This window comes from Vulpes lagopus, chromosome 10, assembly GCF_018345385.1.
Source record: "Vulpes lagopus strain Blue_001 chromosome 10, ASM1834538v1, whole genome shotgun sequence".
NCBI lineage: Eukaryota > Metazoa > Chordata > Mammalia > Carnivora > Canidae > Vulpes > Vulpes lagopus.
The window spans coordinates 35,863,389-35,887,942 of record NC_054833.1 but is presented as its reverse complement, the minus strand read 5'-3'; the positions used below and the strand labels follow the sequence as shown (position 1 = coordinate 35,887,942).

The 24,554-nt window shown below is 57.0% G+C and overlaps 3 protein-coding genes across 8 annotated transcripts in view; 1 reads left to right on the top strand and 2 right to left on the bottom strand.

Moving 5' to 3' along the window:
• Window positions 1-15,931, bottom strand: part of VSIG2 (V-set and immunoglobulin domain containing 2) — a 52,734-nt gene extending 36,803 nt beyond the window's left edge. The window contains exons 1-7 of one of the 4 annotated variants that reach the window (XM_041771352.1): window positions 14,797-15,931; window positions 14,146-14,309; window positions 13,344-13,551; window positions 12,374-12,532; window positions 11,354-11,473; window positions 11,095-11,239; window positions 10,274-10,406 (exon numbers count right to left, since the gene is read on the bottom strand). In XM_041771352.1, coding sequence (XP_041627286.1) covers window positions 10,274-10,406; window positions 11,095-11,239; window positions 11,354-11,473; window positions 12,374-12,532; window positions 13,344-13,551; window positions 14,146-14,309; window positions 14,797-14,857 — 990 coding nt within the window. In that variant the 5' untranslated portion in view covers window positions 14,858-15,931. Of the gene's footprint in view, window positions 1-10,273; window positions 10,407-11,094; window positions 11,240-11,353; window positions 11,474-11,990; window positions 12,209-12,373; window positions 12,533-13,343; window positions 13,552-14,145 lie in introns of those variants that run through there. The other 3 variants (XM_041771351.1, XR_005990284.1, XR_005990285.1) reach the window with 3 other exon arrangements.
• Window positions 3,468-9,955, top strand: NRGN (neurogranin). Its single transcript, XM_041771359.1, has 4 exons — window positions 3,468-3,650; window positions 8,243-8,469; window positions 8,687-8,704; window positions 9,100-9,955. Exons 1-2 carry the CDS (start codon window positions 3,636-3,638, stop codon window positions 8,462-8,464), a joined length of 237 nt encoding a protein of 78 aa, XP_041627293.1. The 5' UTR covers window positions 3,468-3,635; the 3' UTR covers window positions 8,465-8,469; window positions 8,687-8,704; window positions 9,100-9,955.
• Window positions 15,932-16,078: 147 nt separating the features above from the next.
• On the bottom strand, window positions 16,079-24,240 carry ESAM (endothelial cell adhesion molecule). Of its 3 annotated transcripts, none has more exons than XM_041771354.1 (7): window positions 24,017-24,240; window positions 20,631-20,818; window positions 19,372-19,573; window positions 19,038-19,193; window positions 17,533-17,655; window positions 17,133-17,259; window positions 16,079-16,900 (listed from the first exon to the last, which is right to left on the bottom strand). In XM_041771354.1, the coding sequence occupies exons 1-7, from the start codon at window positions 24,084-24,086 to the stop codon at window positions 16,585-16,587; spliced, it is 1,182 nt and encodes a 393-aa protein (XP_041627288.1). In that variant the 5' UTR covers window positions 24,087-24,240; the 3' UTR covers window positions 16,079-16,584. The 3 variants fall into 3 exon arrangements, with proteins under 3 accessions (XP_041627288.1, XP_041627289.1, XP_041627290.1); XM_041771355.1 differs by lacking the exon at window positions 24,017-24,240 and adding an exon at window positions 23,211-23,990; XM_041771356.1 differs by lacking the exons at window positions 20,631-20,818; window positions 24,017-24,240 and adding an exon at window positions 23,211-23,992.
• Window positions 24,241-24,554: the final 314 nt, after the last annotated feature.

Sequence of the window (24,554 nt, the reverse complement as noted above, 5' to 3'; positions counted from 1 at the left end):
AGTCTGGCAGAGGCCCCTTTAAAAATGTACCCGGGCTCCTCCTCTGCCAACCAAGTTGCTAAAAATACTACTACAGCAAAAGCTGAAATATTTGCAGAGAAAACTGAATTTCCTGCTACCCCCACCCCCTCCATTCAAATGGGTGAAATCCTGACCTAAGAAGCCCCCAGATCAGCTCCGCCAAAGGCATAGGCCTCCTACTTTCCACCCCCATCTCATCATGGAGTCCCTCTGTGGGCTTGAGCTGGGATGTTATGTTCAGAAAGTGCCCACTCCAAGGAAGAGAAGCCACAAGTATTGGCAGATAGCTTGCCATGTGCCTTGGCTTTTCTCTCTGCTTACGAGGACCAACTCTCTCCAAATCCCCCACCATCTGTCCCCAGATGGATCTGTATTGGACCCCAGAAGCTTCCCACTAATCCATCGCCTCTCTTTTCCTTTGTCTAAAATCTCTTCCTGTGCTGGCCTTGGCTTCTGCTTCGCACCCCTGCCTCCCTGCTGGAGGCAGCCCACCGCACCCACGCGCCCCAAATCCCTCTCTAACCTGGCCCTCCGGAGTTCATCTCACTTCCGAGGCTTGCAGACCCTCTCCTTCCATGGCCGTGGGGGCCCGCAGAGTTTATGAAATGCGAAGAGTCGCAGAGGACAGCTATGAGGCTCAAGTCCAGCTGGTTAATCGGTGACCCTCCAAAAGATGACCCCGGCACCCAGGTCCTAAGCCAGGGCAGGCAGTCCCTCGTGGGGAGGGTCATCTGGCGCCTCTCTGCCAAGCTCCTGAGCTTTACAGACTGAGGCAGCCGGCCCCTCAAAGCAGCCAGCCCCAGGCATTCCACACGGCTCCTGTCCCTTCTCCTAGCTCGTCCACTTGAGCGGGGGCTCAGAGGCCCACCCAGCCCATCTTGCTGATGGACCCCGGCCACCTAGCCCAAGAAAGGAGGCCCTCACCACGGAAGCATGTGCCCTCGGTGCACCATGGTGAAGGGGCCCACTTCCGTGCAGATCTTTGGATGGCAGTGGGTGGCAGTGGTGTCTCTGTGGATGTGTGAACAGGGGGTGTCTCTGTACCTCTGGGTGAGTGTGTGTCATTTAAATGAGAATGTATGTGTTGCTGCTCCTTCCTCTGGATTATCTGAGTTTGCATGTCTTCTGATTCCGGTCTCTGCCTTCCTCTCGTCTACCTTCTCCTTACCTCGAAGACTGCCCATCCCCCAGGGCAGGCACAGTGGCCAGTTCTGCGTGGGCGCCTCAAGTGGGCTGTTGCCGAGATGCTTGTTTTGCGGATGGAACTGACAGTTGCCATGTCTGCTCTTCCACGGCCCGCCAGCGTTCAGAGACACCCTCACCCCACACAAGGGCGTCTTGCGGGAACAGGGGAGGGCTGTGCTGCCTGTGTGGGAGTTTAGGGGGCCATGTTGTAAAGGCACCCCCCCTTCAGCTCTGACCAGCAGGAAGAAGGGCCCAGAGGCAGCGCAGCCTGCAGAGGGATGTTGCCTAGCAACTTCGAGACTTTACTGCAAACTCGCTAAATCCCGAATTCCTCAGCTCTAATTTGGGAAGAGAAAAGCAGAGTCCAGGCCTGATACCCATTCTGTCCCCAATTTCCTCCTTCCCTTTCTCCACTGGATTCTAGATTTGAGGCCCAACAGGAAGTGGTACAAACGAAAGCCCCCGATGCGCCCATCATCTAGGCAAGGGGCTGAGTTCCCAGGACATCCTGCCATTTGGTGGAGGTGGGGGATAGACGATGTGCCAGAGACAGATTGGGGAACAGATTTTCAGTTACAAGGGTGGGTGGGTCCCTAACATGCTGGGAGAGACACCCCTGTACCCCGAGCCCTGGAATCCCGGCCAGCATCCCGCTTAATTTTGGGGGCCCAAGCTGACTAAGCCTGTTCCCAGCATGAGTGGCCACCAGAATTTCCCTCCCACTCGGTTTCCCTTTGGCAAGCAAAGCCTGTAGCCCATTCAGGTAGGAAGGAAGCATGCAACAAGCCATGCTGTGACTGCCCAGTGGCTGTGGATTCACAGCAGAGCTGTTTCAGGGTCCCCTGTCCCAACCAGACCCACAGGGCACTTGCCCCTCTTTGCTCTGCTTCAGTCTACCTGCCTGAGCAGCAGCCATCCTTTCTACCTTCCCTCCTCTGGGACCTTAGCTGAGAAAGGCTTTCTATTTTCCTCCGAGATGGCCCCCCACTTAACATGCCACACTGCCAGCAATAGTACCCTGACAGGCTGGGAGTCCGAGGGGGGCACTGGTCAGCACAATTGTGGCTAGGCCACCGCTCCACGATGTGCCTCCTATATCTTCTTTTTCCAGCCTCTCACAAAGCCCACATCCTTCCTCCACCACAGACCTCAAAAGACGATTTTTTTAAAAATATTTCCCAACACTAGGGTTTAAGGTATTTTTCTTCTTCCCACAGGCAAGGTGAGAATGGGTAGTTTTTGTTTTATTCTGAAGCAATGGATCAGGAGGTTAGGGAGGGACAGTGAGGGACTCTTGGTTTTGGCTGAGGTCATGAACTCAGGGTGGTGGGATCAGGCCCATGTGGGGCTTCTCTCCCCATCAGCTTACACAGGAGTCTGCTTGTCCCTCTCCCTCTTCTCCTCCCCACCCTTGCTCTCTCCCTCTCTCTCAAATAAATTAATTTTTAAAGAGGTTAGGGAGATTCTGGTATGGGGAGTGAGAGGGAAGGGTATTTCTCCTAAGCCAGTGGCTGTGCATAAATACATTAGACAGAGGACATATAATAGACAGGTAATGAGGACATCGCAGGTAGGGCCAGCACCTGCCTCCACAGGCGGCGCACACGTCTGCATTTACCTGCCTAGTGTGCACAAGATCTGGGTAGCTCTTTTTTTCAGGTTGTGTCTGTAGAGTGTGCACGTAGAAGTGCACCTTCTAGTGACCCCGGGGCACCACCACATTTGCACATTGCACCACGTGGGGCTCGTGAGCTTTTGTGTTGCTGTGTGCTCCCCCTCCGGTTTTGTCCCGACGGTTTTCTTGGTTCCCTTAGCAGAGCGATGAGGGGACTTTAAAAATGCACGTCTTAGGGGGCTTTTCTTTGAGGACTGGCGCGGGTGAGGGGAGGAGGAGTTGGAGCCATACTGGGGACTCCAGCTAAGTTGTGGAAGTCTGGGGAGGTGGGTGAGGTGCGTGGTGTTCCGCATGCGGGCGGGAGGGGTGCCGCGCCCAGATGTGAGTGTATTTGTGCCCGGGATGTCGGGGGGCCCCCCTCTGCCCGCGGCGGCATGAATCTGCCTGGCAGTCTGCCGCCTCGCCAAACAGGGGGGCTGGATTGGGGAGGCTGGGGTGTGTAGGAGGCAGGGATGGAAGCGCGTAGGCGGAGGGGTTGGGGCGGGGGGCGGGGGAGCGCGGAGGGGGCGTGGTCCCCGCGGCAGAGTCCCCGCCCCCCCGGCGAGGGCCCCTCCTGATTGGCTTCCCGACCGAAGGGCTCAGGTTACATTCGCGAGCCGAGCGGAGCGCGGGAGAGAGGACCCGGGAGCGGAGCGGCTGCCGCGGCGCTGGTCAGCGGGCGCGCCGAGGCCCCCGAGTCCCCACCCAGCACCACCCAGACCCCACCCCCGCCCTGCGCCAGCCCGTGCCCCAGCCAAGGACCCCCAACACCAGCATGGACTGCTGCACCGTAAGTTAGAGGGCCGTGGGGACCGGCGCTCGGCTCGATCCGGGGCAAGGGGCTCCCAAGAACCCCCTGGAGGGAGAGTAAGGGATGGAAGCGCCTTGCGGGTGCAGAAGACCCAGGAGCAATAAGGGGCGCCTGCTGAGACGTGGGTGGTGGGTGGTGGAAGGTGCCCGCCTGACTTGGAAGCCCTAGGCAAAATGCTCCCCAACTCGCGGGGGCGTCCGGGCGCCCATCCGCCAGGCAGTCTAGGTTGGACGGGGAGCTCGGCTGCAGGTTAGACGAGAAGAGGAACTTCCCACCCCCCACCCCCAGAGAGACGCTGTAGACTGCAGCCAAGCTGCGGCGACTCCTTTCGGTGTCCTTTACCCTGGCTTTCGCCCTCACCCCACTCCCCATCCCACTGCCAGCGCCGTGGGTGGGCAGACAGGATGATCTCCGTGACCCTGGTGCACCGTCCAGCGCAGGGACGGGAGGGGGGGCAGTCAGTCCACCCTGGTTAGCTCAGGAGTGATGCTGGGCAGCAGAGAGCCTCGTCAGTGAGGTTCTGGGGAGGGGTTGGCCCGTCCCCCAACGCCTTCTAGCCCCGGAGGGGGCTGGGTGAAGTGACCGCGAGAGAGCCCTGCTGGCGAGGCAAGGAAGTGTCTGCAATTTGTCAGCGCCCACACGGAGACCTGGATGCTGCGAGTGCCTGATGCCAAAGTAGGTTGCTGTTAAGGTGACTTGGGTATGAAAGCGCCTGGCACAGGACCTGGCTCCTAGCACACTAGCGGAGTCCAGTGATCATACGTCTATTAAATGTGTTTATATATTTTTTTTATTTCTAATCATTATTTTTAGCCCCTATACATATGGAGAAAGACTACTCCAAAGTCCTTGCATTCTCTGTCATTCAGTCAACCCAGTTAATGATACGAGAGGTTATGACTTTGCCAGCTCCCCACCCTCCACCCTTACAAAAGAGAAAAAAAATGAGGTTTGGAAGGAAAGAATAGCCCACTTTAGAAGAGGTGAGACTTCCCTATGTCTGGGTACCAAGAGGGAGAAAGAACATAGGGGCACATCATTGTGGTTGTTCTTATGACTCTGACTCACTAATATCAATAATATTGGTCAACTGGTGAAGGCTTACCGTGTATCTAACTTTATATTTAATTATCACAACCGCCCTATGAGGCCCTGTCCCAGATCCGAAGGGCTAAAGGACTAAACAGGAGATGGCACCATTGTCAGACTGTGCAAGGGGCAAGAAAAGAGAGAAGAGGTGATGGGGGCAGAGGGCTGGGACAGGGCTGGGACAGAGCATCTTTCTACCCCATCCCCATTCTGTGGAGGTGGACTCAGCTGGAAGGGGGCTGGGACATGTAGAGAACAGAGTGCATCTGGGGTCTAGAGGCAGGGCCCTCTTTTTTTTTTTTTTTCTTTTTTTAAAGTAAGCTCTACACCCACCCCCACCCCGTGTCAACTCCCTTCGCATGTTCTACCCACTGAGCCAGCCAGGCACTCCAAGGAAGGGCCCTCTTTATCTCTCATCCCAGGGCTCTCCTTGCTGACCATCTGACCTGATGTTTGGGAAACAGTCTTGCCTTACTACCTTCTTGCCCCTTGGGAAGGAGGCTCAAACAGAAATGAGAAGAAAACAGCCTTTTTTTTTTTTTTTTTTAAGAGGCAGAGCTGCTGATTCAAATGTGCCAGTTGTTGATTTACATGGTCACATATATATGACTTCCCTCCATTTACTTAATATGAAAAGGCAAAGAGACTTTTTTTTTTTTTTTTTTTTTTTTTTGGATCCTACTCCTTGCTGTTGCTTAGTCTAGTTGGCCTGGTCTAGCTGAACTCATATAAATAATTACCTGCCCTGAGGCAGTGGCTAACAGGCAGGCTTCTGAATCCCATCACAGTTTGTTAGTTCTGTGGCCTTGGGTAGGTTACAAAATGTCTCTGAGGCTGTTTTTTTGACCTCTGAAATGGGGATTAAGTGAGGTAATGTGTGCAAGCACAGGGCCTGGCATATAATAAGCGATAGGCAGAGATAATTCTTAAGGCTTTTAGGATTGGGGACCTAAATAATTTATTCCTCTGAGTTCTAGTTGCGACAGAAGAAACTGAGACCCTCATAGGTGCAGTGATATGCCCACCTGGGACCAGAAGCCATGGCTCCTATTTTACTCACTAGTGTATTTTTCCACCTCTGGTTATATGGAGCTCTCAGGCACACACCATAAATCTTGGCTTTAGAAGGCACCAGCCCAGAACCACAACCTTTCCTGGATTCCTTTTATTTTCTCTCCAGTTCTGCCTTTGGACAGGCCACCTAGCACCTCTGCCCTGAGAATTCAGCTGGAGGGAAAGAGAGATGATTTAGGGGAGGAGCAGTGTGTTGGGTGGCTTGGCCTGTATGGAGTTCCAGGTTTCCATTCTGGATCTGGCTGAGGTGGGTAGAGATAGCAGGTTGGTCATAGCATGGATGGGAGAAGATACCCCTTCCCCCATAGCTGCTGGCCAAGGATAGGTTGGTGAGGAATGGGTTTGTGTTGCTGTTGTGCTGGGGGTTTTTTTAATCATTGTCCTCTGTTGAGGAGAAGCTTCACTGTTCCCTAAGGATATCCCTAGAGGGGCATGAGCTCTGAGAAGCAAGGAACCCAGAAGAGTCATTTCTGATTACAGGTAGAGACTAAGATGTCAGAGAGAGAGAGAGAGAGAGAGAGAGAGAGAGAGAACTAGACCTGCAAAGACAAAAAGGGTCAATCCCCTCCACAATCACACTGGCTTCTTAATAACTCCCTTTAACTGCATTTAAATCAATTGTGGGCATCTTGAGCACAAATTGCAGCACTCAGAAGCCCAGGAAATGAAAATAGCATTGCGAAGTATGATGAGGGGAAGCCATTTTTAAAGCAGTAGAAGTCCTTAGGCAAAAAAAAAAAAAAAGAAAAGAAAAGAAAAGAAAAGAAAACAATTCCTAGATGCCAGAGGGTCAGATCAAAAGAGAAATGCCTTTCTAACTCCCTAGTAACCATCTCCAGCCCAACCCACATTAATGCTGTGCATAATATTAAGCAACAGAAGGGCTCAGGGACTGAGGCCCTCTCCATTTCAGAGCCTTACCTCTTCTCGGTTCCCTAACCCTCACCTGTCTCAGCTAGGGCAGGCTGTGGGAGATAGAAACCTAAGGCATGGGGGTGGATGTGATTATTACAGGCTGAACCATATGAAATTATTTTTATCTGGCCACCTTTGGCCTACAAAAACAACTATTTCACATCAACTTATTAATTAAAAGAATCGTCCTCATAGCTACCATTTATTGAGCAACTAGATTGTGCCAGAAACTGGGTGTAGATCTTGCTATTTATTCTTCCTCACCACCCTAGAGGCAGGTATTATGATCCTGATAAGAAAGCATTAGGTAACAAGAGGTAGAGCTTGGCCCCTTTCCTTGACTGCCTTTGCTTATCCTCCAGAATAGGGGTTTAAAATATACTCGGGCCTCTGACATACAAGGGTCTGAATCTTAGGTCCACTAGTAACTATCTGTGTGACCTCCTGTCAGGTTTATAAACACTTAAATCATCAGTTTTATTAGAAGTAAACTAGGATAGTGATAAAAGGTACGTCATAGCTTTGCCAGGACTGAACAAAATAACCTCTGCAAAACATTGTGTTACTGTGCCTGGAACAACAGGCGTGCTTAGTGAGTAGCTACTGTCATACTCTTTCTTCAGGAGCACACAACGCAAAGGGCTTCTTGCTCCTCCTTATCTTTCCTTTGTCCTTTTCTTGGATTGAAGCCTTTTCTCCGTAGCTTCTTCCTTCCAGACCACCTCCTCTGTTCTGTGTTTGCCTACCTCCTGGGGAGCATTGGAGAGAAAAGAATCCACAGCCTGGCAAAGCAGTCTCTGGGCCTCTAGCCCCAGGTGGAGGGAGGCTGACTCACGGGGGTGGGAGTGGGGGGTTAGCCCCACCTTCACCCTAATTCCAGCTTTGAGCCCTGGTGTGATTTTCCTCAGGTTAGGGACTGGCCTGATTCTTCTACACCCTGTCCCAGGGAATCCTGGACTCCGAAGGGGCCCTTCAGAGCTGGAGGCAGCCTCTGAGGACAGGGGCAGGAGAGGCCACGTCCAGGAGACCTTACTGCTGTTTGCTCCTCCCGGCCCACGCTCCATCAGCTCTGCAGCTCTGCAGCTCAGCTGATGGTGACAGGACCCTTGGCTCGCGCAGGGCCATCCTGCGGTCCTGTACCCCATGCCACCGCGCGCTCCTGTTTGCTGAGTTGGAAACACCTGTGTCCACCTGACCCCCCCACCCTAACTTTTTTGCCTGCTGCTCTCCTGGAGGGACAGACGCACACGTGCACACAGGCGCGCGCACACGTGCACACAGGCACGTGCACAGGTGTGCGCGCGCGCGCGCGCGCGCGCACACACACACACACACACACACACACACACACCAGTGCGCGACCCCTCCTCCCCTCCCCGCGTTTCCCACGGGCGCGCCGAGCTGGTCCCAAGCCCCCAAGGCTCTGCTCCCACCCCACCCTCGCGGGGTCCCAGCCCAGTCACCCCACGAGTGCCCCCCTGCCCCGCCCCCAGGAGAGCGCGTGCTCCAAGCCGGACGACGACATCCTAGACATCCCGCTGGACGACCCCGGCGCCAACGCAGCCGCTGCCAAAATCCAGGCGAGTTTCCGGGGCCACATGGCGCGGAAGAAGATAAAGAGTGGAGAGCGCGGCCGGAAGGGCCCGGGCCACGGGGGAACGGGCGGAGCTGGGGGCGCCCGGGGAGGCGCGGGCGGCGGCCCCAGCGGAGACTAGGCCAGGTGAGGCGGGCGGCAGCTGCCCTCCCCAAAGCCGGGACCGCTCCCCCCCACCCCGAGGAGCTCGACGACCACGGGGAGGGCTGCGGGCTGCAGAGGGAGCTAAGGGTGGGGGCCTAACCTCGGAGACGGGGAGGCGGGGGGGGGGGGGGGCGGGAGGAGGCCGAGAGCTCACCTGTTCCCCTCTCTCCTCTTCCCTCTGCCCCGCCCTGGACCGAAGAACTGAGCGTTTTCAAAGGTAATGAATACGCCTCGCAAGCGGGTGCAAGGCCCCGGGGGGGGGGGGGGGGGGACCAAATCCCCCACCCTGCCCTCTAACCCGCCCTCACCCCCGCCCCCAGCCTGCGGGGTTTGATACATCAGGAGGACCCCCACCCCCACCCCGGGCCAACACGGAAACGCGGCCACCCGGGTTTGGCTGCGCGAACACGGCCTGAGGCTATAAGCACCCTGGGCGCGCACGCACCGGCCGCCGGCTCTTTTCCGCTCAGTGACTGGGGGGGGGGGGGGGCGGTTCTGGGTGCCTGGGGTCCCCTGGCGCTCGCCGCCCCGGTGTCCTGGCTCAGGAAGGGGGGCAGGACGGGGGAGAGGAGGTGCCAGGAGGGCAGGTGCTCAGACCTTCTCTCTTCGCAGTTGCCGAGGAGAGATGGATGCCGCGTCCCCTTCGCAGTGACGAGACTTCCCTGCCGTGTTTGTGATCCTCTCCTTCCCACCACCTGCCAGCTTCAGGAGCCCTCCCCGCGTCCCTGGACTCCCTCTCCCAGGCAGGCTCCGTCGAGGAGTCGCTAAGTCCGCGCCCTTTTAGTTAGTCCTCCGGGCTAGTATGGTCCCCACTCGCCCCTCCTTCCCACCCGAGCCCCAAACCCCAAGCCCCGCGCTCTCCTGTCTTCCTTCTTTTGCTTCTCGCCCACCTCTGCCCGCGCCCCGCATGCAGCTCTGCCTCCGCAGCCGCCGTGCACTTCCCTGCGCGCACTGCGGGGGGCGCCCTAATAAGCGTCGCCCAAGTACACTCACTTAAAAAAAAAAAAAAAGTCCTTCCGTTCTGTGCGCAGCTAAAGGGGGCGCCCTGCGTCTCTGCGCTGTTCGCGCCCCAGCCGCGCCCCGGAACTTTGGCTCTGGGGCGAGGAGAGAGAGGAAGAGGGTTTTCATGGTGTCGGATACCTCCTGCTCTGATCCTAAGGGAAGTACCTATTGCTCTGATCCTAAGAGAAGTACCCATTTCGCGCCCTCACCCCACGCCTGCCTGTAATCTGCTTCCCCCCTCCCCAGCGCACCCCGAGAGCCGCCTCTCCAGCTCTCACCTGGTTTATGCAAACGCCGAGCGCCGGGGAGGCTCGGTAGGAGGAGTCTGCCGCGGCCCCGCCCCCGCCCCTGCTAGCCCCGCCCCCCGCCGGGCTCCTGGGGCTGTGGCCCGAAGGATTTTTATCTCCGTGTGTGCATGTGACCGTGCTGGGTTGGAATGTGAACAATAAAGAGGAATGTCCAAGTATTCAGAGGGTGCCGGAGGGGAGGGACTTTGGGTGCACCAGGCCATCGCCTGAAGCTTGAGCAGACTTCCCTTGACCAAACCAAAGAGCGGAGGGGAGGACGGGGACGACCTTGGTTAAAACCCACTGTCTTGGCCTCCAACCAAACTTCCCACCCGCAGCATCACCTCTAGGACTCCAAGCCCATTCCTTCCCGTGCTGGTAATATTTTTGTGCCGCCTGGAGGAATTTGCTTTGCCACCAGAAGAGAAGAAGGGGAAACAGCATGGTACCCAAGGGCTTTAATTCTTGATATTCCCCCTTAAGGATAGGGGGAGAAATCAGACAAGCATAGGAAGCTTGGACTTGGTGGTTGTCGCACTGCTGGCAGAGGGGGGCCTCTCCAGGAACCCTTTGCTAGAATCGGCTCTCACGGAAGTTTGCCCAGAAATCCCAGGAGCAAGGGCATCCTCCCTGATAGACATAAGAAAATTTTTAGTGGAGGCTGAGAGCATCCCTCAGAGGATCCCCCCCCCCATTCCCCACATCCTCTAACCCGAGGACTTTACATTTTTAATGTGCATGCAAATCATCTGTGGAATTGGAGTTAAAATGAAGATTCCAGGCCCCATCACACACACATACACACACCACGCACACTACTTCAGGGGGGATAGGAAGTAGCGTGAATCTGAATGTTTAAGAAGTGCCTGGTATTTTCTGTCCAGGTAATCAAAAGACCACACTTTGAGAAATACTGCTCTGCTTCCTATTCTGGACCCCAGGACTGACCGCTAAGGTAGATGACTGAAGTGGCGTTTGCCTCTCCTTTCCTTACTACCCCACACAGAAGATCTAAACTCAGTTGAAGGCTCTAACTCCTGGCATCCATATCCTGTATATGTATAGGAAAAGGCCTTAAAACCTGAGAAATTCTCTTAGTATGAGGAGGGTAAGGGAAGCGGTGAACCAAGTCCTCCACCCTCACACGCAAATATACTTGCTGTACTGCCACCCCCACCACCAAATCCCAGAGCTGAGCAGCACTGCTCACCCCAAAACAACCCTACAGATGTCAGAGTTTGAGGGCTGAAGTCACCTACTCATAACCCAAGCCCTTGTCTCCCGTCCGCACACCACCACCCACCAGCCCTCCGCTCACCGAATGTCACTGCCCCCATATGTCTCCTTAGGCCTCTTCCTCCTCTCTCTCTGGAATCTTAACAGGCAGAATGCAGCAACTGACAAGAACAGCACGACCAGGAGCACCCCAATCAAGGCCCCAGCCACTCGGCCTTTGGATGGGTCTAAGGGGACACGGGAAACTCAGAGCTGCAGACCTTCTTGCCCTCCCCTCAGGTGTCTGGCGCAGCCTCCCCAGCCCAGGCCCGCCAGCGGGGCCTCTGCCCGGCCTCCCCTACCGGTCACAGAGAGGGTCAGCTCACAGGAGGCACTGCCCATCTGGTTGGTGGCCACACAGCGGTAGGTGCCAGAGTAGGTCAGGGAGAGATTGGTGAGAATGAGCTGGCCAGACACCTCATCTAAAGGGTAAGGAGGAAGTGCTCCATCATTCACTCAACTCACAGTGAGCAGCTACCAGTTGAAGGCATGTCTCATTTCACCCTTGCAACAGTCCTGTCAGGAAGGGACTAACCTCATTTATTAGGGGGGAAACTGGCTCAGAGAAGGCAAGTGATTATCCGAGGTGACCCAGGAAGGAAGTGCCAAAGCTGCTGCTACTTCTGTGCTCTTTCCACCCTACACAGCTGTCTTTTTAGGGGAGGAGAGGTAGCACACTCATGGAATTGGGGTGATGTCAGGTTCCTGGTTGGGGGGGGGTGGAGAAGGCTTGATTACTAGAAACTGTATCTTCTGGGGCGGCTCAAAGCTCACCCAAATGTTTTACTAAGCTGCTTGCCTTCCCTTTGGAAGGCAGACCACACACCAGATGGTCTGGAGGGCTCTCTGCACTGATAAAGGGGTGTGCTGGGGCTGGGGCTGGGGCAAGGGACGGGCCCTGGAACAAGCATGAGGAGGCCCAGGAGCCAAGGCTCTTACCCAATGATATGGTTCCTCCCAAGAAGCTGACTACATGACTCCAGCCAGTCCATGCTATTCTGCCTCAGTTTCCTCTCTGGGAAGCTTACAAATGATTCACAACCCTTAAGAAATCCCCAGAAGTGGGAGTCATAGAAGATCCCCTGCTTTCCACTGTCTTCCAAGAGATCAGAGGACATTCAAGTCGAGAAATGCTCCCAGAACCGCGGAGCCACAGACTGCAGGGAGGCAGACAGGAGGGAACCATAAGGACACCAAGAGAGAAGCAGGGAAATGTTTCTCTCACACCCACAGGGACAGAACCGAGAAGGGTGGGCGTGTGGAGTTTAGAGACCAGATTTGCTCAGATCCTGAGTCCCCCTTTCCCCGATGCCCTGGGTTACCTTGCATCATGCTGCCAGGAGAAGGTGCAGGGGAAGATCCGAGGCGTACCCAGTTGTACACTGGCCTGGGGGCTCCCTGGGAAGAGCTGCACTTCAGTGCAGCAGAGCCCCCCACGGAGGTCTGCCCACTTGCACTGCATGAGGGACTACTGGGGGGCACTGCAGAAATCACAGGAAGTACCTTAGCCATCTCTTAGCTCCCCTCCCCACCCAGTAAGTGCTAGATTTCCTGCTCTGACCAAATAGTAGTCCACCTCTGGTCACGTCCCACTGCATCCCCAGGAAATGATTCCCACTATTGGAAATTCTGATTGTTAGAAAATTCTTCCTAGTGCTGAGCCAAAATCTGTGTTAATACAACATCCACCCATTTGGTCCCAATTTCTGTCCACAAAGAGGAATGAAAAATCTCTCATCCCCAGGACAAACCTACAGCTATTTGAATGCAGTTGTTACACACCTCCTAAATCGTCACTTTTCCACCTAGACATCCCCAGCCTCTTTAAGAGTTTCTGTTTGCTCATCTCTGAGCAGGTTCTGGGGTGGAGCGAGATGGAAACTTGGAACACAAGGTTGGTGCCTTAGTGGCAGGGGCCCTTGTTCCTTTAATGGCCACTTCCCTTTTCTGCCACTGACCTAAGGAGAGGAAGAGTCTGAGCTACAAATGGGATGTTCCTCCAAAGAGAGAGTTGTTGGGGATGTGACTCAGATCCCTATATAAGGGAAGGGCTTTCTCTCTCTTGAACCCTTTGTTACAAGGGACTGAGGAAGGAGGCATTCTTTGTGGAGGGTGGAGCAGGAGTAGGACTAAGGAGATTAGAGGATTTGGGGAGGGAGGTATTCTCCTTCGAGGTCGAGGTTGGAGCAGGGTGTGCTTGGGCTGGAAATCGGGATATGGGGATGGACTTAGCAGGCCCAGTGCAATCTTTCACAATACAGGGGTGGCTGGTGGCTCCCCAGGCTGCCTTACCGAGCACAGTAAGGTTGATTAGCCCCAAGCCATTGGTGTAGAAGTCTGGCGGGTTATTAACTTGGCAGAGGTAGGTTCCAGTATCCGAGGGCTGGACATCAGTCAGTTTCAGGGTGGCCACCCCTCTTGTGGGGGGATTCTGAAGCAGGCTGGCCCTCTTTGCCTTAGAACCAGTTGGATACAGGTGGCCATTGGTGAAATACAGGATCTGGGGAGAAGCAGAAGACACCTGTGTGTGCCTTTTTCTGCCTGGCGTCCACTCTACTGTCCTTTCTTGAAAGCAGGTATAAGAAAGTATACGAGGCCCCTCCTTGTATACCAGGCAGGGAAGCTAATGCTCTGGAGCAGGAACCAGCAGGGTCTATCTGTCTCCAAATGCCATCCCTTCCTGGGTGCTAAATGAACTTTATTTGCTCATTTATTTGCTTGTTGTATTCCTTTCTGCTAAGCATGGTTCTCAATTTGGGGGGGGGGATTAATGCAGATATTCTTGGAAGGGGCATCATTTGATCCTACTAACAATCACCTAGAGCTCAACAGCAGTGGGTTTATTTACTGGAAAGGCACTAGGAGAGGGGAGTTGCTTGTAGAAGGTAGGGGAGAGGAGGATGCGCAGAGCCCTGTAGGGGATACCCCGGCAGGCAGACTGTGGTGCTAGGATCTAGGAAGAATCCATTCTTTGTTTTTTCATCCAAGCATGCTGATCCCCAAACCCACCCTCTCTGACCCGAATCCTCATCCTGGCTGGGGCCCCTGTTCCAGCCTCCCCCAGCCCCACTCCCCGCCACTGGTCTCAGCTCACGGGATGGGCCGCGGAGACGGGCTTCCCAGGCTGCACAAAGCTCCACTCCAGGGCGAAGTTGTCTCCCACAGACGTGCTGTAGCTGCAGGTCAGCTCTGCGCTCTTGCCCGCGGGGGTGCTCAGGGGCTCCACGGGCACCTTTACCTCCACGGCTAGCCCCGGGGCTGGGGGACACAGAGAGGGGAGGCCAGCCGAGAAGGGCTGGAAGGCGCAGGTCTGGGGTGGAGGGGAGGCCCGGCCCCAGATCCCTGGGGGCGATGTGGGGGTCCCCGCCCAGACTGGGGGCACCCAGGGCCCAGACTGGGAGACCCCCTCCCTCCTCCTCCTCCTCCAGAGCTCAGTTCCCTTCCAATCCCTCCCTTCTCGAGGTTTCCGGGAGGGAGGAGCGCACAGCTCCGCTGGGTTTTGTAGGTAAAAGGACAGAGCCGAGGCCCCATATGAGGGTGTGTTTGTCGGGGGAGAGGAGACAAGTGGGGGGGAGGTGGAGACCCTCCCCGGGAGGCCCAGCTTGCCCTCTGCCAGGGCCCGCCTCCCACGGTCCAGGCCCCCCATCGCCCCCAGCCCCCCAGCGCCCCACAGAGCCAGCAGGCCCCAGGAGGTGGGGAGCCCGGCCCGTGCCCCCAGCCCTGCCGGCCCCCGCAGCCTCCTCACCGCCCAGGCAGACGAAGCCCAGCAGGGCCGCGCAGAGGAGCAGCCCCCGAAGCCCGGCCATGGCGTGTCCGGTCAGTGGGTGGATCGGTGCGTGTGGGGGAGGGACAGCGGCACCCACCGGGGCAGCCTCGGCTGGGCAGGAGCGAGAGACTGGCTATCTCAGAGCAAACAAGGGGAGAGGCCGGGCCCTGAGGTAAGGGAATGCTCCTCCCTCCTCCAGCCCCAAGACTGGAGCATTTGTAGGCCTACTCCCTCTTCCTCCCACTTCCCCCCAAGTTTCTGAAGCTGCCAGCCACCACCACCCTGTCCCCAGACCCGCTGGGCTTGGAAGGGCACCCTCCCCACCCGGGGCAGGCATCAGATCTGGAACTCTCTGTAGACCCAGAGTCGCCCTGGAAGAAGAGGGAGGCATTCTGAGAACCTGAGTTGGCCATCCGGGCTTCACCACTTTGGGGTCCCGCCTGGAGCATGAGGCCCAGGCCAAGACCATTCCCGACCCCTCCAGAGATTCTTACTCCTTCCCAGGCCTTTTCTCTGAGATCCCTTCTTTGGCACCTTTATCACTGCCTGCCGAGGTAGGGGTTTCCATGGAAACTAGAGCCACCTCCCCACTCCCAGAGCCACTCCATTTCTCCAGGAGAGAAACTGAGTCTTGGAGGAAACGCCACCTGGGTAGGAGGTAGGACAGGCTGTGGCAAAATTGGGGCTCAGGCCTGCACCCGGTCCTATGCCCGGCTTTCCCTCACTACATGGAGGGCAGAAAGATGTGTCTGTTAAGGACTTGATGGTCTACAAGTCAGGTTTCTCTCTCCTGTCCTTAAGAGGAATCAGAAGATTAAGAGGACCCACACCCCAACTCTGTGAGCAGTCAAGCCCTAGCTGAAAGGGCACCGGCTTCCATCCCCTTGCTGCTCAGAGTGGGTTAGGATCTTCCTGGCCTCAGATTTTCGGAGCCTTCCCCATGCCACCTGATAGCAAATGATCCTTTTAATTTTTTTTTAAGATTTATATATTTATTTGAGATAGAGAGAACATGAGCAGGAGGGGCAGAGGGAGAGGAAGAGAGAATCCATCCCAAGCAGACTCTGCAGGGCTGGATCTTAGGACCCTGGGATAATCACTCTGAGACCACCACCTGAGCCAAAACCAAGAGTTGGTTGTCCATCTGACTGCACCACCCAGGCGCCCCCACAAATGACCCTTTTAAAGACCCTAGGAGAGCTGTTCCAGGAGGCTGTGTGGAGAAGCCCTCCTGGGTTTGAAAAGGCAATTTGACTCTTACTTTCCATACAAACACAATGCGTCTTTATTAAAATTTGCAAAATAAAACAAAAACACATATTTCAAGTTAGTTCAAAAAAATACCTTCCCTATCCCCTGCCCCCAACAAAACCCAACCAAGCCAGCAGGACAGGTTATATGAATGCAGGGAGCTGGAGTGGGAGTGAAGGATGCTGTTAGATGGGGTGGAGTACAGATCAAGGGCCTGGAGGACTCCTGGACTGGCTGTCCCTACCAGGGCCGCATCTCAGCAGTGTTCCCTGTAGTCATAGGAAGGCCTGGGGGAGGGGGTAGCCCTCTTCCTAATCCCCAAGATTCACTTCCTCTTCTTCTACCTCTTGAATGTTTGGATCTTAACTGAGACTCAGTTTCCCCATAGTAAAGAAAGGTGTGAGCAGAGAACTGGAGGTCTGGAAGGTGGTCTCCCAAGACTCAGGCCTCTGTGCTAGGGGGACCCATCTAGGAAGGCGAGAAACCAGATGGCTTAGCTGATGAGTGGCTGGACCATCACACCAGAGACCCAGCCTGACTCTGGGCGGGCACCATTACGGGGACAGCGCCCATGCGGCTCAGCGTGGAGGAAGAGACCCCACCTGGGCTGGGGGATATTGGCTGAGGCTGGGCCCCATCTGTCCTGGGCAGCCTGGGTGAAGGCAGGACCTGGCTGGAGAGGCTGAGCGTAGGGGTCAGGGCACCGGGCCTGGGAGGCCCTTGTGGGTGCCGGAGGGCTCGAGCTGAGGTGACCGAGGAAAGGGTCCCATTCTTGGAGATAGTGTCTGAGCCCTTGGGCCAAGGCAGTGTCCGGGGAGCAGTGGCATCCTCCCTGGTCATCAAAGAAGTAGTAAGAGGTCAGAAGCTGGAAGGGGGAGCAGGGGAGCATTTCTACATGCTTTGTCTTCCTCCCTGGTCACACACCTTTTCACTCTCCCCTCCCTTAAAGCCCACCCAATGGAAAGACGTTCCAGCCACTGCCCACCTTTCCCTTAGAGGACAGCTGCCCAAACTCTGAGCGCCAAGGGAAGCGAGCAGAACCCCATTCGAGCAGAGACACTTACTTGATATCATTGGCCGGCTCCTCTAGGGCCTTGCTCCGACGGTGGTACAAGAGGACCAGCCCGGCCAGCATCCCCAGCCCCACCAGAGTGCCCACGACAGCTCCAGCAACCACCGCAGGCCCTGGCCCTGGAAAAAGCCTTGGGGTCAGAGGGAGACTCCCAGCTGGTCCCCGCCCCCTCCAATCCCTGTACCCCACCGCCACCAGAAACCTTTTCTTTTCTTCCCATCAAGCAGAAAATGGTCAGTCAGTGACCAGATATTTGTACAAACATTTGACCAGGACAAGCTCCTTGTCCTGTTGACATTGAGAGGCCTCAGCAGACAGGCCTCCTCTCCTCCTGCAACCCCGCCCCCACCTGTGTCCAATCTTCTCCTTAGCCACACTTACCCCTCACTGACCTGTGCTCACTTCCAAGGTCACGTTGCACTGGGCACTGCCCACCTCGTTGTGGGCCTTGCAGATATAGACTCCAGACATGGGACTGGAAAGGTTTGTGAGGCTTAAAGATCCACGGATGGCATCTGTGGACACAATTTGGCCATCAGTCCAAGGACCCTCTTTCCCCCTGAAAAAATTCTGCCCCTTCTGGAACATCTTCTTTGTCTCTCTGGGAGACTCATCTGTCTGTTGCCTCACAGTGGGAAAAGTTGTGATAGCCGGCATGCTGGGTTCTGGCCCCAGGTACTGAACTGCGAACCCCATGCCCCTCGCCACTTCCACTGCTCAGTGTCCCTGATTGATTTCTAAAAAGATTCAGAGAGGAACTGATGCCCAGAACAACCCAAATACCATTTTTACTTTTATTTCGGATTGGCTGTGTGCTGAGAAAGAAAACATTAGGCTAGGAATCAGAAACCCCGAGATGCCCAACAGGCCATGTGACTTTGAACAAGTTACTGGCTATTCCTGGGTCTTAGTTTTTTTTATCTGTAAAATGAGGTAATATGACCTCTTTGATGGTGTTGAAAGGATGATATAATATAACCACTGTAACAGTTCGAGTTTATTGACCACTTACTCTACCCCAGAGACTAAGTCCCTGACATGGACTAACTTATGAAAACTTCACAGCAAACCTATGAGCTAAGTACTATTTTTAAAATACAAATATTTTTTTTTATTATCAAACTGGTCAAATGAAAAGTAGAAAAAGGGACAAAATGAAAATCCATATACCCACTACTTTGATTTGATGATTGTTAACATTTTGCTCTACTTATTTCATTTCTCTTTTTTGCGAGACATTTAGAAATAAATGCTTCAGCATAAGTCTCTAAAATATAAGGACATCAGCCGCATCACTACAAATCCACTGCCGCATCTGATAAGTTAATAATTCTTTAAAGGAATTATCTAACACCTAAGAGTAATTATCTGATTATCCATATTGAAAATATCCAGGGACGCCTGGGTGGCTCAGTGGTTTAGCGTCTGGCTTTTGGTTCAGGTCATGATCCCGGGGTCCTGGGATTGAATCCCCTGCAGGGAGCCTGCTTCTCCCTCTGCCTGTGTCTTTGCCTCTCTGTGTGTGTCTCTCACAAATAAATAAATAAAATCATTAGAAAAAAAAAAAGAAAGAAAATGTCCAATTGTCCTCAAAACATCTTTTATAACTAGTGGGTCCAAATCAGGGCTATGATATTCCCGTTTTAGAAATAGCTCAGAGTCACAGAGCTAGTAAATGGCAGAGCTGGAATTTGAATGCAGATTACCTAGCTCCAGAGCCACAGCACCTGAAAGCCCCCAGCACAGTGCCTGCACCTGGAGGGCCCTCTTTTCCCACCCCTTCTCCCCACATACTCCTCCACCCCAGTACCTTGCAGCATTGCCTCCCCTTTTCGCCCCCGTCCCTCTGGTACCTCTCATCTTTCCTTACCCCAGCCACAGTCTCAAGTGCCCTCACCTAAAACTGGTGCAAAGAACACCTGGGCAGATGGGGGTGCCCGCTCCCACTGGTACTGGGCAGCTGGCTTACTCCTTGGGGACTGGCAGCTCAGGGTCACATTGGTCCCCATGCGGGGCACGCCCAGGAGGCGGCAGGAGGGAGGTGCTGGAGGAACTGGAGCAGAAAGATGGGTTAAAAACTCAAACCCAAGGAAAAACAGACCCCTGCCATCCCCACCCCCAAAATGCTCCCTGTACCCCCTTCCTCCAACCTCTACCATTTGGGAGAGAGACCTGCCTGCCCCCCCCCCGCCCCCCATGGGGAAGGTTTGCAAAGTGTGCTTCACACTCACCCAGCACACTGAGTTCTAAAGTTTTGCTGCCATGGCTCCTATTTTTGCCTTCATGGTCTTGCACATTCACAGAGCAGCGGTAGGACCCAGAGTCTTTCTCCCGGAGGCCCTGCAGCCGCAGGGACACATTCTGGGAGGGCATGGAGTAGACCAGGGATACCCCAGATTTGCTTGACGTGGCCCCACTGATGTACGCCAACACCTGGTGGGGAGCACAACGCCTCCCCGTTATTCCGTGTGTGCCCTGTGCCCACAGGCTCAGCTGACCCGCCTCCCCCACGCTGGCAGTCTGCAAGTGCTCCTCCCTGTACTCATCCCTCTACCCTGTACCAGCTCCTCATTCACCTGCTGTCTCTCTAGCCTCCCTCTCTCTGCCCCTGGGTCCTCTTCCCACAACAGTTCTTGACCCCCTATGCTTTGTCTCTTCATCTCCCATTTGGGGCATTTAGAAAGGTGGTATAATGGGTGAGGGATAATGTAAACAAGGGGTATTTATGAAAGAAACTTGGATTGCAGGGGTACCCCCAAGATTTTTTTTAAAAATCTTTTTATACTCTTCTTTTTCTTGAAGATGTCCCTTTCCCCATGTATAAGTTCAGACCCTGTGAACCCAGGATCTAACCCTACAATCTCAATTTCTCACATAAGCCCCCCTGCTTTATCAAATGACCTCTTGAACATACTTTCCAGAGCCTTCGGAGGAGCCGAAGCAAATATGGGGCTTTGAAAATGAAGTTTCATTGGCTTCTGGGTAACTCTGCCTCGGAGAGTAAGTCTGATGTCAGGAAGGAGGGAGGGTAAGTGTAAGGAGCCTGCCCCTTGTCTCTCAAAGGAGTGTATTCAGGGGACGGATTCGGGAAGAGAAGTAGCCTGTGGCAGTGTCCAAAGCACAAAGAAGGTGAAAATAGGAAGATGCTCAGCTTTTCCATGTTGTGTGATCCTCTCCCTAACCCTCCCCTTGTGATGAAACCTCAATCCTCACTGTCCCTCCCACAAAGCAAAGCAAAGCAAAGCAAAATGCTTTTCTGCTTTCCTGCATTTCGTGTCCTGGATTTTGGGAGAAAATTGGGGAAAAGAACATCGTTTCGGGCACCCTCCAAAGTCAGACCAAACACCGTCGGTGAGGAAGACCTCACTCCTCCTCCCCAACTCCTTCCCAGTCCCCTCTGCCCAGGCCACCCCTCCCACTCCCGCCAGCTCGTCCCTGGGCCGGTCACAGGCTGCCCCCAGCCTCTGGCAGAGATGCTTTCCTGCCTCACCTGGTTCAGATCCTGCCCTTGTTCCAAGAACCACATCACGGTGAGCAACTCCCACGGCCCAGGCTGGGCGGGCGATTGGCCTCGCAGGGTGTACCACACGGGGAGCACGACTTCCGCGCCTTCCACCGCCTTCAGCTTGGCGAGGCCCGCGGGCACGTGAAGCTCCAGCTGGGCCCGCGAGGAGGACGCTGAGCACAAGAGCGCGGAGGAGGCGAGAGCGTGAGCGCCCAGGACCGGCTCCCGCTCGGCCTGTGGACCTTGGCCCACGCGGCAGGAGAGGACGGAGCTCGCAGGTCCACCTTCTGGGCCGCGAACACCGCCCAGGGGCTGCTGCCCTACGGTCCTGCTTTTGTCAGAGCTCAGCCCTGGGCTCCTAACAGGGGTAGGGACACATTCCTGCGCCTTTATTTGTATCCAGAGGAGCGGGTTTCATTGCGCCCAGAGAAGGGGGCAGATTTCCCGCGGGGAGGGGACGACCCCTAAGGGGGGAGCAGGTTTCATACTGTTAACCTGCACCCTTGCAGCGCACTGGCTCCCCCAGTTTTCGGGGGCAGCGGCGCAGGTCTGGATGGCCAGCGTTCCTGCTCCTGCTTCTCGAGCCCACGGGCGGGGGTGGGGGGGTTGGGTGGCCGCCGGATTACCGATTAACCCGCGGCTCCGTCTGAATCAACAGCTCGGGCAGCGGAGAGCGGAGCCGGCCCGGCGCTCCCCCGCCCCCCGCGTCCGCGCCGGGGCCTCCCCCAGGAAAGCCCAGGCCCAGGCCCAGGCCCAGGAGGTGGCCCCAAGCGTCCGGGCGGCCCGCGCTCGTCCTGCGAGGCCGCTGGGCAGCAGGGCCGACAGAACACGAATGAAGGCCCCCGGACACTCGAGTGCGAGTCTCCCGGGGGTGGGTGTGGCGTTCAGGGGTGGACGGGGTGTTGGGTTCAAGGAGACGACAGTGGGGTCCATGCCTGCGCCAAGGCGTCCAGAAACACTTGAGAGAGGCAGCCGGGCAGCCGAGTCCCAAGCCCCGGGAGGGAATAACCTTGGGCTTGTACGCGGCCAGGCGAGGAGGCTGGCACCACGGCAGGCCCAGGAGTCTGGGCCGCCGACCCCCGAGGTGACCCGCTCCCCGCCCCCTGGAGCGGATCCGGCCAGGATGCGCGCCACCCCCGCGGCTTTCCGGCTGCGCGTCCCTCCAGCACCCCCACCCCTATTCCTTGGCCTTCGCGGCACCCCCTGTCCGCTTCCTGGCGGGTCCCCGCGGGCCGGGGCAGGAAACTTGTGCCCGGTGATAAGGCTGAAGACAATGACGCGGGAGCCGCAGGGCCGGAGGTGCTACTGGAGAAAACAACCTCTGCTCAAGGAGCCCGACCCCCCCCCCCCCCCGCCCGGGCCCCGGGCGGACCGGCCTCTGCGGCCTCTGCGGGCCCATCGGGGTCTCCCTGGATCTCCCCCGGCCTCGCTGCAGCGCACGCCCCGGAGGCCACAAGCGGTTCCCGTCGGGGAAACCTGCCTGCGCCCCGGGACACGCGCGGGCCCCTCCGCCACCGGCGCCCCCAGGCCCCGCGCTCCTCTTTTTCACTCTGCAAAAGGTGGGGGTGGCGGTGGTAGCCGTGATGGACACGCACCCCCCCGTCGGCAGCCAGGGGCTCCCCCGCCCGGGCCCCGGGTGTCCCCCGCCGCAGAAGCCCCTGCGGCCCACGGCGTCCCTGCGGCGTTGGGGGAGGACGCGGAGGACGCGGGGCAGCCCAAGAAAGGGACCCTTCGGGCCCGAGTGAGGGAGCAGGCCGCGGCCAGAGGAGCACAAAAAATGGGCCCGCTCCCCGGGGCTACTATTTTTAGTTTCCCTTCCTCTGAGAAACTCCCCCCGCGGGCTTCTCACGCCCCAGGGGCAGCGGCGCGGGCCTCGGGAGCGCGGAGCGCACGGCCTCCCCGGGTCGGCCGAGCCCGGATGCCAGCAGGGCCGCGGCGCTCGAGGCGCTCGCCCGGGTGCCAGGGACTCGCGGGTGCGGCGGCAGCTCAGCAGCCCCCTGGGGAGGCAAGTTAGGGACGTGGAGCCTGGGCTGCCGTCGTCCTAAAAACTGAGGCCCAGAGTGAGGGTAGGAAAGGCAGAGCTTGCAGGAGAGGTAGCGGACGACGCCCAAGCTGCGAACTTGGACTTTTTTCTCTTGCGTAGCAAGCGTCCCGCAGAGATGGGCACGTTTGGGGTAGAGGCGCCGAGGCTGACGTTGGGAGAAGGGGGCTGAGACTTATGTGAAGGGACCCTGGGGCAGGCCCACCAAGCCTAGAGGAGCAGAAATCTGTCCAGGCTTTGGTGTGGCAGGTGGGGACCCTAATGACTTCATGCCCCAACACCCTTGTGGCACATAGCAGGCTAAAGGGGGCATGGGTGAGCTTTAGGGGGTCCCCTTCTCAGTCCCCATCACTGTGGCTGAGTTCCACTCTAGGTCTCTCTGTATCTGATGACTTCTGACCTGAGAGAAATGGATTAAAGTTGACCTTGACAAACTCACCCTTCACCCAGTTCGGGAACCTTGAAAAGAGATGGCAAGAAAGCCCCAGAGGAAGTGAAACAAGTTTATAACGGTTTGCTCTTACTGCGTCCTCTTTTCTCCAGATGCCGCAGTGGGCCATCCCAGCTCCTGGGAGCTCCTGGAAGCCTTCGACCGGCCTTAGGCACTTGCTCCAAGGAGGCACCCTTCCCCTCCGACTCTCTGAGGAGCCTCCTCTCTATTTCCTTTGTCCCTTTGGCTCTAGGAACCAATGGGGGTGGTGGACCTCACGGTGGTGGTGGTGGTGGGGTCACAATTCTGCTCCTTTAGGCATTCAAACCCCTCCCCCATTTCCTGTGTCCCAAGTGACCTCACGGCCAAGCTTTTGGGGCACCTCCCTTTATTCCCAGGGCAGGAAGCAGGAGGGGGCTAGAGGGAGGATCTGGGCTGGGGAATTGACGTGGAGCGTGTTTGTCCAGCCCGGTACCCAGGGAATTCCTGGGGGCTCCTGCATAAGGGCTTGAGCGTCGGGTGGGGGATAGGTGTGGGGGGGGGGGGCTGGAGTTAAGTCCTTAAGCTCTTTAGCCAGTGTCTCATCTAGCAGCTCAGCTCATCTGGCCCTGCTGCCTGGAGGTGGGGAGTGCTGGGGAGGACTGGTTCCCACAACTCCCGCAGAGGTCTACCCAGCCGCGTCCCGACCCTCTCCCCCGCCACACATAGTCCACACCCAAGGTGACAGCTATCTGGACATGCTGCCAGCAGGATGCCCTGGGTGGGGAGGGGAGGAGGGCAAGAGCAGAGGCGGGAGTCCCCATCCATCCGGATCCTACACCAGGGCCCACGACCACCTCCCTCGGGGTGGGATTCACCCCATTTCCCATCTCAGGCCCCTTCCGGCCGGGGTGCACTCACCGAGGGTACTCAGCCCCAGGAACAAAAGCCGCAGCAAGCTGGTCGCGGGGCGCGCGGGCAGGGAAACCATGGCACTCCCTGGCCGGCCGGCGTCAGGGGCACCGGCTCCGGGACTCACCGAGCGACAGGTGCTGTGCGCCTGGGCAGCCGGGGCGGACGCGGAGCCGGGCCACTGACACCAGGGCGGCTCTGGCCGGAGTGTGTGCGCGCGTGTCCCGCCGGCGGGGTGGGGACCGGCGGGGACAGGGGGGCGGGGCGTCGAGGGGGCGGGGAGGTCGCGGCCTTCCCGGGCGGGGCGCGCGGGGGACCCGCCGCCGGGGGTGGGGGCGGCTCGCGCGCTGCGACGGCGGATCCCGCGGCCTCCACCCGGCAGGACGCAGGGTGGGGCGGGTAAGTGGCCGCGGGGCCGGGGCAAAGGGGCGCGGTGCTGAGCCGCCACCCTGGGCGGCCGGAGGCCTGGGGACCCCCGCGCCGGGAGCCACCCGCACGCCCGCCCCGGCCTCGGGGGTGGCGCGCCCCCGCCTGCGGAGGAAGCCTC